At 40.6% G+C, this 13,599-nt stretch overlaps 1 protein-coding gene across 1 annotated transcript in view; it reads left to right on the forward strand.

Annotated features, from left to right (window-relative positions):
• SMAD1 (SMAD family member 1) overlaps positions 1–4,324 on the forward strand; it is a 71,221-nt gene extending 66,897 nt beyond the window's left edge. The window contains exon 7 of the mRNA XM_034771817.1: positions 2,928–4,324. Within this exon, the coding sequence (XP_034627708.1) occupies positions 2,928–3,071 (144 nt within the window). The 3' untranslated portion in view covers positions 3,072–4,324. The remainder of the gene's footprint in view (positions 1–2,927) is intronic.
• The last annotated feature ends 9,275 nt before the right edge of the window (positions 4,325–13,599 follow it).

Raw genomic sequence — 13,599 nt, forward strand, 5'->3', positions numbered from 1 at the left:
AGCCCCCTGCACTGAGGCAGGACCAACTAAACCTAGACATCCATGACAGGTTCTTAATAAACAGGTTCTTCTGACTTCTTAAAATCTCCAAGGATGGGGATTCCACAGCTTCCCTTGGAAGACTATTCCAGTGCTTAACTACCTTTTACGGTTAGAACATTTTTCCTAATGTCGAACCTAAATCTCCTTTACAGCAGATTAAGCCCCTTATTGGTTGTCCTACTGTCATTGGACATGTAGAACAATTGATCAGTCATTTAATAGCCTTTAACATATTGGAAAACCGTCATCCGGTCCCCCTCAGTCTTCTTTACACAACACTAACATGCACAGGTTTTTTTTAACCTTTCCTATTGGTCAGGTTTTCTGAATTTTTAGCATTTTTGTGGCTTTCCTCTCCATTTACCCAGTGTTTAGTCCACTTCTCCAAGAGTGTTAGATTGAATATTTGTGTTTTGCAAGCATGGAGACTCCTTCCTTCTCTTTACTGTATATCTAGAAAAGTTAATGCAATAATCTTTGTTGCTTACCACAGCTGATTTATGAACAGAGTTGATGCATAGTGGCTCAAGTTAAAGTTTGGTAATTAACAAGCAACTTTTCCAGGCTTTGTCTTTTCCATGCCCTTCAAATAACCACATTGTATTCCATAACAATCTTCTACTGTCCGAAGGATTAAATCGTGAAGTTAAGCTGCCTTAGTAGTGGGCATTTCTTGGACATTCCAGCTGGGACTATCATGTAGGTGATTGGAAGATAGGTAGCATTGTTCCCTGAGGTCTGTCTGGTGATTAGAAATTCTATAAACATAGTGCATACTGTTCTGTTCTCAGGGTACATGTAAGGATTGTAGCAATGATGTGAGGGACAGAAATGTGGATTGGGATAAAAGGGTCAGTCAAATATTTCAAGACTGCCAAATTAATTGCACAGTATCCTAAAGTGGTACCTTAAAGGGATGAGGTGACTTCTTTGGGCATATGCCTTACGGGTTAATCTGAGGTTAATACATAGTGTGGTGTGGGTTTTTTACTTTTGTGATTCCTGTGGTCCATCTACTGCCTCCCAGCCCATCCCAAAAAAGATAATTTACTTTATCAAACTACACAATGAACTTTTAGATTTCTTTCCAGATAATTAGTAAATCTTATAACTGACTTAGTTTTAGCTAAAAGAGAACCCATCAGTGCTCGCCCTGTTAACTTGGGCTGATATTTCCTATCTAGGATATGACCAATGCCACCGTTCTCCCCAAAATTGTCCAGTTTATTAACAACTTTTTATTGTGCACACTACTTTCTTCAATTGGCTGTTTTTATAGCTACAAGAGTGTCCTAGATGTTTTGGGAAGCTTTATCTGTTTCAGTCCTCCCATCCTGTAAAGAAACCTTGGCCCTAGCTGCATGGAGTCAAGTTCCCACCTTAATGTTGATCCATGACCTCTTGTTTTTATGCCTATTAATCTGTTTGGCAGTGTATCTTCCCATCTCACTCTCTTTTTAGTCTTAGTACATGAGGTTTCTTCAGTCTTTTTCTAGAGGCCTTATGGGATTCCCAATAGCCTTTATCTTCAATCCTTTTACCTGTACCTTTCCAGAAGTGCAAAAATACACAAACATGGTAGTCTCAATCCAGTTTGTATTTAATTGTTTTTAATCGGTTAATATATTTCCCTCTCCTCTAAGAGAATACTGTGTCCTGCCTCCTTCCATGTCCTCTGGAAAAGGAGAGACTTGGGGGGAATCTCCAGTAGGACTAGGACTATCATGGGCAACACAAAAGCCATGGGTTTGGGAGACACAGAGCTTCCTTGCATTTTAATGTTAGCTCTGCAAAATGCATTGTTATATGAATCTGCTATAGGACTCCCCTTTAGTCAGTATAAAAAGATATGAAAATGAATGTCACCTTGTGAAAAATTCAAAAGCAACATCTGCTTTGGGAGTCATAATGGGACACATGGAGCCTTTCCTCTTCTAGGTCACTATTTCCTATTCAGCCCAGGTCAGTATTGAGTGAAAGCTGAAGAAGACAATCACTGGCTGATGGACCTGAGCTTGTGGGCTTAATCCAGTTCCTAGTGCACAGATGTCCATTATTTAAATAAAATAAATAAATAAATAAATAAAAATCCAGCCTGAGACTTTGCACTAATTACACTGGTGGCAATCACACTAGAGAAGGCAAGGGCCAAAAAGGCCTGGGGGCTGAACTGTCTATTCACCCTGAGTTTGTTTGCCTTAGGAAAATAACCTCAGGTTGGTAACCTGGTCAACAAACCCCCAAGAGTCCCTAGCTCCTCCACAGGTGTTTGAAAACAGTTTGACTCAACATATACTAGAGGTCAAACTGTTTTTAACGCAGTAGCATTCGAACAGTCTATTATGAAAGTAGTGCACACTTTTGCCATGGTATTAAAAATGGTTTGGCATACTCTAATAGTCAGACTGTCTTAATGTGAGGCCAATGCTTTCTGCCATGGTCTTCAAAAATGTTCCGGTCCCCACTTGCACTGGTAGCTGAACTGTTTTCAGTACCAAGGTCATTGGGGGGGTGGGGGAGATTGTTCATAGGTCACTTCCCTAGGGTAGATGGAATCCAGAAGAGTGGTATCTCGAGGGCAACATTGGGGCATACTAGCTGGGTGATATGGGGACGCATGCATTACCATTTCCTAATTGGAAGTGAGACTTCAGTTTTCAGGTATCTCAGTCTGTCACCTTAAATCTGCTTCAGATTCACAGGGGAAAATGTGGTAACATAACTCATGCAAAAATGGCTCCTCTACAGTGGTAACCTCCACCTGTAAGGCTAGGTTATATCTGTTGTCTTTGTACTATATAAAATGAGATAGAAACATTTTCCACTTCCTTGACATTGTAAAATAAGATAAAAGTAATAACTTTTCTATGTGACTTTGTTTGTAGGGTTGGGGAGCCGAATATCATCGCCAAGATGTAACAAGCACTCCGTGCTGGATTGAGATACACCTGCATGGCCCCCTTCAGTGGCTGGATAAAGTTCTTACTCAGATGGGCTCACCTCATAATCCTATTTCCTCTGTGTCTTAAAGGGTCCCAAGCGTCTGCAGTTTGGAAACTATTGAGCCTTGCATGTACTTGAAGGATGTATGAGTCAGACACATGTATGAACTGGCAGCAGCTAAATAAGAGCCTTGATAATACTTGACCTCTGTGACCAACTTTTGGATTCAGGGAAAAAGCACGCAAAAAAAAAGCCTTTAACACACTGTTGGTGTCAAGAATTTCAGTTTACATTGTACCAGTCTCTTGTAAAATTGATACATGCAAATTGTTTAGCAGGACTTTGTGTAATAGTTAGGGATGACCAAGCTAATAATCTTTTAGACAGTGTTCCCAAGGGATCTTCCTTGGCACTCTGAGGTCACCTTTCTTTTGTATGTTCAGCATTCATTGTTTGTGTTCTCTGGGGTTGATAGCCCTTATTGATGAAGTCTGCTTTCCACAGGCTTTCTACAAAATATTTTAAAACCATTTGTCTAGTAATAGTTTGCTGTTCCCTTGAAAGAAAGAGAGAAGGGGGGGTGGGAGGTTTAACAATGGTCATGTGTAATAATCTTTATGAAATTGTGTACTGACCATACTGCTGTAAGAATAATGTTAGGTATGCTCTTTGCTAAATGTATGTACAGTGTATTTGAAAGTTTAGAATTAATTAGCTTAGACTAGAGGATTTAGGAATATTTGAGTGGGGAAAAGGGGAGGGGGAAATGGCAATTGACATGCAGAATATACTGTAAACGTAGCTTGTTAGTTTAAAGAAATGAAATGGAGGTCTGAACTTTGCTGTGCATTTCATTTATTTTTTTTATAGTGGCTTTATCTTGTTAACGGTGATTATTTTTGCCTCCTCCCTCCCCCCAAAAACAATTTATGTAGCTGGTTAATTCATATAGCTGAGAAGAAGGCAAAATTAATCATTCCTGCGGTCCTGAGACTGCAGCTCTGTATATTTCAAGACAAATTGTACAGTCTGTTCTTGAATTATTGAGCAGTTTTAGGCAGTTTACATAAAAGAAGTAGGCTTTTAATTGTGTAAAAGAATTTTGTTTTGCCAAACCTAGTAACTGTTAAATGTTTGGAGGATTTAAAAACCCTGTTTGGATCTATTTCAAACTTTTAAAAAAAATTTTTTTTACTGGTTTATGTTTTGTTTTTTTTCTTCTGCTAATCTTTTATATTCACTTACTCTGTAGTACTTTAAGTACTTTTATTCCAAAACTAGAGGGTCTTCTTTACTGGAAGTTTTAAATAAAACCATTGTTATTGCTTACTTTGATTAATGCTTTGTCTTGTCTACTTCTTGGCAGCTTTATAACAACCCAGACTAAAAGATTCTATTGGATAATACTGCATCAAATGGAAAAAAACGTTTTAACTTCTGATACAGCTTGGTAGCAATGCTAAGTCAGTACTGGTGATGAGTGATTTTTGTGGGGGAAATGGATTTCTTCATCAGGTGAGAATAGAATAGATTCAGTAGAACTAATGTGCCCTAATAACTTAATAGACTCTTTCATTGAATATATATATATATATATATATATATATATATATATATATATATATATTTTTAGCTCAGCTCTAAACCACTAGTTTATGTCCAGCACAGGTCAATAAGGATCAAAAATAATCAAACAGTTTTTTAGTTGCTTATGTAAAATGAATCTGTGATCTCTNCAGTGCTATTCTTAGGGGTATTTCTTTTTTTGTGTTGCCAAGATGTAGAAATTTTATATACCTCCAGTGAGGATGGATCAGAGATTTGGGACTAAACTGCCACTTCTCCACCCTTTACTGGAGACTTCTAACTGACTAACATCTTGGGAGCTCAGAGTCAGAAATTCCCCTAAGAATAGCACTGTTGCAAAATTGTATTGGTCTCAGGACCTGCCTATGTTAATGAAGGATTTAGGAGAAGGTATTGTTTGAACATTCTTGGGACTGACACAAAGGAAATGCATTTACTGGCTCTTTGTGTGAGAGCCAGATGATAGCATACGCTATCCACCTCTGGTTTCAAGCCATTTTTTCTGAGACTCATTGGAATTAAAGTGCACCCTCAGCAGCTTCTTATGCCATTCTCTGGCACAGTGGACAGCATCTGTATTTTCTTTTTCCCTTGGTTGTGAAGTGCTTTGCTTTTTCTTGTTTGTCCCCCAGTTGTCATTTCCCCCACACATGCTCTCACCCAAAGTCTTACAAGATGCTCAGGGCTGGGGAATCACTGGTGGCATCAGGCTGCCCCTGAACTGAGTGGGAATAGAGAAGAGAAACTTGGATCAGTGGGTTGCTGCCAGAGCCTGACATACATTTTACTGTTCTGCTCCCTACAGTGAGTCAGAAGAAGCAGTGGGAGGGGAAATAGCTTTCCAAGAGTTATATGCTGCTTTATCCACAGCAGTGGGAGCACTGGAAAGTGAAGAGCTGGATGGATCTGAGGTTATGCAGTCACCTCCTCTTGATTTCTTGTCTTTGATTCTATTCCTGCCTCCTTCCCCAGGTAGACGATTGCTTTGAACTGCAAAGCCTTGGTGGCAGGATTCTGGAAAAAATGTCTGAACTAGTGGTAAATCTCTCCAGGTGCAGGGGAGAAAGACACAAATCCTAGCAATCCTTATCAGTTGAAGAAAAATGTACTATTGATCAGGGAGAGGAGAGCAAATAAGATGTTAAACTGTAATTAACCCTGGGGTTAGAGAATAATATTGTCAACACTTGTATTCAGTCTCTCATCTCAATTCAAATGAGACAGCAAAGATCCAGAAAAGGGCACTGAAAAAATCTTTGGCAGCCTTTGTGGGAGAGAAGTTTTCATACTAGCAGAGACAAGGAAAACACACTGGTCTTCAAAAACTAGGTAAGATCTGGTGTGTGGTGAGGGGTAATTACAGTTGGGGTAGGTAGCACCACCTATTAAGGTTACCAGACACTTCCCTTTTGTCAGTTGCTTATAACTTTGCCAAACTTGAACTCTTTGGACTTAAACTTTCCATTCCAGGTGTCTGCCTCGTGCTAAACCTTTTTGGAAAGTTTGTCATTTTTGAGAACGGGGCTATAGAAAAATGGTTTGTTTTGCCCATGATAGTCTTGTGAGCTTTTCTTTGACATACTCTACTGTCCCCATGCTTTGGATCAAGGACTCAGAATTTGGCAAGGGTGTGGCTTTTGTGTCCAGGATGTTCCTTTTTGCTGTCCCGGTGAAAATGTCCAAATATTGGCCTAGTTATAAGCCTTTGAAAAATCCACAATTTGCACATGTTCCATAGGAACTTTTTTCCTTTTAAAAGCAGCTGAAATTTCCAAAAATTCTGTCCTCACTGACCTTGCTCCATCCCCCTCACAGCTCCTGGTGCCAACCAGACGTTGTATGTGCCATCCCTACATAGCAACGAGGTATGCTCCAGCCCAGGGCTATGGGGCTCAGAAGGACTTTGCCTGAAATTGCTGCTCTGGGCCAGGGTGGGACTGGGCACCAGAATTGAGAGCAGGGAGCAGCCTCTCTCTCCTGTGCTTTCAGTTGCTCCACTCCCAGCTGGCAGTATGGAGGATAAAGTGCCTGGTACAAATGCGGAGGCAACAAAAAAACCCAAACTTGGATGGGGGAGGGAAAGGAGTAGGCGGTGAGGTTGAGACTATGGGAGAAAAACAATGACTGATAGTTGGAGCCAGGGAGGCTGACTGGTTGAGCAAGGAGAACTAGGAACCAGTGTGGGGAGGCAGGGGACGGCGGAGGTGAGACATTGAGATTGGGTGAGGAGCCTGGAGAAGGAGACTGGGACAGGGAGCACAGCAACCTTAATTCTGGCATTTCCTAACTTGAATGCTTGACTTTGTAACCTTAATTCTCTTTTAATACATTTTTTGTGTGTAATATAGAAGAACAAAAAACAAATTGTGTAGCCTAGAGGAAGCCAGTTGGATAGTTTCTTTCAGCCCTCTAAGAAAGCAGGCCCTAGGTGTAAACAATGCCTAATTTTTTGTTTTTACTAGACTTCCCCATATCGGAATGCTGCTATAATGAAGCTTTAACGTGTTATAAACCCAGAGCCTGATTCTTCACTTAGGTATGCCACTGTAATTTCATTGACTGAATAAAGTTACACTGGCATAAAACTGGTATAACAGGGTGGGGAAGAGTCAGGCCTGCAGTTGGATCTTGCTTGTGTAGATAAGACTGAGCTCTGTTGCAAAGTCTGGGGCACAATTACATGGAGCTTCATAAGAGTAAGACATTGTGTAGATGGGGCCTAAAAGGTAATTCCGTTAGAATGGATACAAAATACCATTTTGCCTTTTTCTTTTCCTTTTCGTAGCATGTAAAAGCCTGTAAGGTGGTGTGATGGATTGGTAAAGATGGGTTTTCTACTTGTTTTTTACATTAGAAATTCATTTCCTGTCTAGCCTGGAATCCACTGATGACTAGAGAACTAGTGAAATGATGTGGTGATATCACAAGAGTGAGAGTGAAAGCTGAGCATTGGAGACTTGAATGCATGTTTAGTAGATAGTTTGAAATTTTCTTTTTCGTTGTGAATGCTTAACTTTAGTAAATTACTGTTTAGAGGTTGTCGAATCAAGCCTTACTGGTTTAATAAAAGTTTGCAAACTAATGGTCTATATATTCTAAGATGTCCAGAGATCTTCCAGGTATTTTATTTTAGGGAGATCAGAATTTGACTTTCCTAATGTTTCAGAAAATTAAAAAAACCAGAATTTTGTGTTTTCTAAAAACAATTCAGACTTTTTTTTATACATAATAAATAAGCAATAATGGACATAAACCTAATTCTTAAATCTGGACACATCATTTCTGGACACATTTAAAAGGGAGTGAATGATACCGCTGAATAAATGTTATCTTTGCACTCTTTTCAGCCCGCCAATCTCTGTGCTGAGATGTTCCCAACAGCTGCATTTGTTGAGAAGTATATTTAGTATTGCACTTTATGGTGGCCTTTGTAAGCACAGTAATATTACAATAAGTGATGCACAGCTTGAGAACAAGATTTTTTCCATTTGGATCAATGCAAATGAGTTTTGGAGAACTCTACAGTGATATTGGAACAAAGGGTGGTTTCACTGGGAGTTCTTGACTACATTGCACTGTGTAACCTTTCTAGTAAACAGAGATACCTTTGCTAGTATTTTATATTTTTACAAAATGTATGTAACACTTTTTTCCAAATAGTTTGGGATGTCTGAGGCAGTGAGAGTGAGACTTGTCTGATGTACAACTTGATGAAGATGTAAGTAACTTGAAAGGATTTTGAAACCTCCTTTGGAAAGCCTTCCTTTTGAAAATTTAAAACAAATAGTGGTAGTGTTTGCTTATATATTTGAAACCTTTCTCTCTTTCTCAAATTACTGTATCAGGATTCTTAGTCTCCTGATGTCACTACTGTGGTGGTGGTGTGTTTTTTTTTTTTTTTTTTTTTTTTAAATCAACTGCATTTTGAGGCCCCATCTCTTTGACTATATTGCAGTAATTTTCCAGCATGGCTATTCCTAAACTTGAATTCAGAAATGCTTAAAATGTTTGTTTGGGGTACAGTCTCATTCAAAGATTTTGACTGGAGCTGTTTTTGTAGGTCACGATCTTTGTGACATCGCCTTCAACTACACGTTCTCTGAGCGATTTCTGCTGCTATTTATTTGTAATGGTAGTGTATGTCAAAAACACAAACCGTACAGAAGGCCACTAATCTGTTCTTATAGTCTGGCCTTGGTATCCTGCTTGCCAGGGCACTAAAATCAATCCTCCTTCCATAGGCATGGTTTAACAACTACAGTAGTCTTTCTAACTGGAATGAGTGCAAATGATTTGTTCTCTGGGGTTATTTATTTTCCCATTACAGAGCTGTTCATACTTTTCTTCAGCTTTCCAAAGGTTTTGGATGTTTCAATGTTGTGACTTTTTGCGTTATGAACCTTTCATGGTATGCACCATTCGTTTTGGTGGGATTTTTGTATTGTCATATTCCAAATCCCTATTCACCCCTTTGCAAGTTACTAGTGTTTTCATAGTCTGATTTATTAATTACTTTCTGGTTCCTTCTGTTCAGCACACTAGCCTCTTGTTCAGCTTCTTGAGATTCATGATTCAGAACTGTGTGAACTGGCAGTCACCCTACTTTGGGTGTGTGCCTAAATATACAATGTAACTCTTACCATCACCAGTCATGATATATTACTATATCTTTCATATGCATCTCGCAATTCATTTTGCCCACATCTCTATATGTGTGGGGAGAGAGAAGTAAGTGGGTGCTTAAGTTCAGACTCTCCTTTGCTGTGCTTGATACTCTACAGATTACTCCAGGCAGACTTTCTACTACATCATTCTGGGGTCACTAGCATTTTATCCCTGTCTACCTCTGAGCCACCTTTTCTCTACTTCATGGCTAATCCATTCTCTTGTTTTGACCAACTCCTTCCACACAACTCTTTTTGCCAAATGGTTTTCTCATAACTGCTGGATAGCATATGTTCCAGTCAGACAACAAGGCTTTAAAGTGCAGTTGCCAAAAGGCAGATGACGAATTATAGATTTTCATCGGTTCTGGAAACCAACCAGATAAAGATGCAAATTTCATAGGCACCACATTTGTTGCTGCTTTACCCCCTCCAATGAAGGAGGAGGATCCCTGTAATTTTATCTTAGTTTTGCTCCGGGTTATGTACCAGCTCTCATTTTAAAGGTCATTTTCATTTTAAAGCCCTTTTTCCAGTAGCTAGCATTTTATTTTCATCCAACTGAAACCACATAAGTTGTCAGCCAATATGCACAATTTTTGTTTGTATTTAGTGGTTTAATTCCCTGAATGCTGCCTCCAGTTTTACAAATAAACTCTGTAGTTACTACCTCTTTTATTGGACAGGTGACTTGATTCCATTTTTTCCCCAAAGTTTTTTTTAATGACTGAGTTATATAACTTTGAAAAGCAGCTACTGCATATTTAATACTCTTACTAGTTGCAAACAATGTTAATAATTCACTGAGAGAATACCCTTGCAGCTCCATTTGCATTACACGGAGTTTGAAGGGGCCACAGTCCTTTACAGTACCATTCTAGTGAATGGAAAGGGAAAAGGGGGAGGTGTTTTCACTAAGAGTTTAGTCTTGCATCGCCATATATAGCCATTATGTTGATTAAAATGCTATGGTAATATCAATAGATACTTGAACTTGTTTTCCTTATGCTACCAGTTTTAACAAATGCTATAATTTTAATTGCGTAACTTAAATGGGCAGAAGCAGTGAATTCAGATTTGATAGCCAGTCCATCCTTAAACTTTTGTTTATTTAAAAAGGAAAACTGTGTGTTCTCTTTTAAAGAGTGTGTCTTGAGAGCCATCTAGAAGTTTCTTTTAGTAATGGACACTTTAATTCCTATGTATCAAGCAGTTTCCCCTTATATGTAACCAGCCAGATGGAGTTCAGGATTCTGTGTTCTCCTTACTATGGCTGGAAACCCTACCACATCGAAGGCTGTATCTACACTACAAAATTTGGTTGATTGAAGTTTTGGTGGCTTACAGCTGCCAACTTTTTACATGCACACTTGGCTGCCTGTATCGTGCTGTGTCCTCACCATGAGTGATGGTATCTACAGAAGATGTGGTATCTCTTAGGTACAATGTGCCTTGCACTATTGTCTGGGGCAATGCCTTGTGGAACATTTTTTGCTGTGCTTTTTGGGACACCAACAATTCACTCAAGGATTTCTGGGAAGTTAAGAGTCAGTTTCCCACAGGGTCATTTTCTTCATCCCATAACGTTTATTCCATCACATAATTTTTGCACTTTTTTTTTTATTCTCACAGTTCCATATGCCATTTTTTTGGTGATTGCCATTTCTGTGGCAGAAGCATGGACCCTATATAGTTCAGCACAATTCTCATGTCTTTTGCCAATATAGGATGCCACAATTCTGTATCTGCAGAACATCAACAATTACCACTACCAGTGGTGCAGTAATGAAGATGAGATGCCTGAGGCTAATGTATGGATGAAGGAGACCGCAAATAAAAATAGGTTGTTGCAGGCATTCATGGAGAGGCATGATGGATAGGTGCTTCTGGTCCTGAAAAATGAGCACTGATCATGGGGGATCATGTTGTAATGCAGATTTGGGATGAGGAGCAGTGGCTGCAGAACTTTGAGATGCAATAGGCCCCATTCCTGGATCTGAGTGCCAAGCTTGCCCCAACCCTCCAGTGTTAGGACAACAGAATGAGAGCTGCATTGACAGTGGAAAAGTGAGTGGTAATCATGGTCTAGAAGCTTGCAATACTAGATTGCTATCAGTCAGTTGGCCATTTGTAGATATATATTTTTTCCCCATTGTCCTCTACCTGCACAAGGCCATTCTGTCTCCTGTACAGAACTATGGCTCTTGGAAATGTACAGAAAATAGCAGATGGATTTGAAGCACTGGACTGTGGTGGGGTACACAGGACACATCCCTATTCTGGCACCACCCCACCTTGCCAGTAATAAATTGAAACGGGTGCTTCTCCATGGTTATGCAAGTGCTAGTGGATCACCAAGGAATCAGAGTCATAGAATATCAGGGTTGGAAGGGACCTCAGGAGGACATCTAGTCCAACCCCCTGCTCAAAGCAGGACCAGTCCCCAACTAAACCATCCCAGCCAGGGCTTTGTCAAGCCTAACCTTAAAAACCTCTAAGAAAGGAGATTCCACCATCTCCCTAGGTAACCCATTCCAGTGCTTCACCACCCTCCTAGTGAAATAGTGTTTCCTAATATCCAACCTAAACCTCCCCCACTGCACCTTGAGACCATTAGTCCTTGTTCTGTCATCTGCTACCACTGAGAACAGTCTAAATCCATCCTCTTTGGAACCCCCGTTCAGGTAGTCGAAAGCGGCTATGAAATCCCCTCTCATTCTTCTCTTCTGCAGACTAAATAATCCCAGTTTCCTCAGCCTGCCCTCATAAATCATGTGCTCCAGCCCCCTAATCATTTTTGTTGCCCTCCGTTGGACTTTTTACAATTTTTCCACATCCTTCTTGTAGTGTGGGGCCCAAAACTGGACACAGTACTCCAGATGAGGTCTCACCAATGCTGAATAGAGGGGAATGATCACGTCCCTCGAACTGCTGGCAATGCTCCTACTTATACAGCCCAAAATGCTGTTTTCCTTCTTGTCAACAAGGTCACACTGTTGACTCATATCCAGCTTCTCGTCCACTGTAACCACTAGGTCATTTTCTGCAGAACTGCTGCCTAGCCACTCGGTCCCTAGTCTGTAGCAGTGCGTGGGATTCTTCCGTCCTAAGTGCAGGACTCTTCACTTGTCCTTGTTGAATCTCATCAGATTTCTTTTGGCCCAGTCCTCTTAATTTTTCTAGGTCCCTCTGTATCCTATTCCTACTCTCCAGCGTCTCTACCACTCCTTCCAGTTTAGTGTCAGCTGCAAACTTGCTAAGGGTGCAATCCATGCCATCCTCCAGATCATTAATGAAGATATTGAACAAAACCGGCCCAGGACCTGACTCTTGGGGCACTCTGCTTGATACCGGCTGCCAACTAGACATGGAACCATTGATCACTACCTGATGATCTAGCCAGCTTTCTATTCACCTTATAGTCCATTCATCCAGCCCATGCTTCTTTAACTTGCTGGCAAGAATACTGTGGGAGACCATATCAAAAGCTTTGCTAAAGTCAAAGAATAACATGTTCAATGCTTTCCCCTCATCCACAGAACCAGTTATCTCATCATAGAAGGCAATTAGGTTAGTCAGGCATGACTTGCCCTTGGTGAATCCATGCTGACTGTTCCTGATCACTTTCCTCTCCTCTAAGTGCTTCAAAATTGATTCCTTGAGGACCTGCTCCATTATTTTTCCAGGGGCTGAGGTGAAGCTGACTGGCCTGTAGTTCCCCGGATCCTCCTCTTTCCCTTTTTTTTAAAGATGGGCACTACATTAGCCTTTTTTCAAGTCATCTGGGACCTCCCCCAATCGCCACGAGTTTTCAAAGATAATGGCCAATGGCTCTGCAATCACATCAGCCAACTCCTTTAGCACCCTCGGATGCAGCGCATCCGGCCCCATGGACTTGTGCTCGTCCAGCTTTTCTAAATAATCCTGAACCACTTTTTTTTCCATAGAGGGCTGGTCACCTCCTCCCCATGCTGTGCTGCCCAGTACAGTAGTCTGGGAGCTGACCTTGTTCGTGAAGACAGAGGCAAAAAAAAGCATTGAGTACATTAGCTTTTTCCACATCCTCTGTCACTAGGTTGCTTCCCCCATTCAGTAAGGGGCCAACACTTTCCCTGACCACCACCTTGTTGCTTCACTGACACCAATGTGGGCTGGTCATGGAAGGTGCAGGATGCTGTCATCTTTAAGAATGCAGGACTTTTCCAAAAGCTGCAAGCAGGGAAATTCTTGCCTGACTGGCTTACTAATATTGGTGAAGTTGACATGACATGACATGATGCATTCGGAAGAACATTTGCTCACCTGGCTTATGAAATCATACACTGGCCACCTTGAGAGAACCAAGGAATGACTGAACTATTGG

Source organism: Trachemys scripta, chromosome 5 (assembly GCF_013100865.1).
Source record: "Trachemys scripta elegans isolate TJP31775 chromosome 5, CAS_Tse_1.0, whole genome shotgun sequence".
In the NCBI taxonomy this organism is placed as follows: Eukaryota; Metazoa; Chordata; order Testudines; family Emydidae; genus Trachemys; species Trachemys scripta.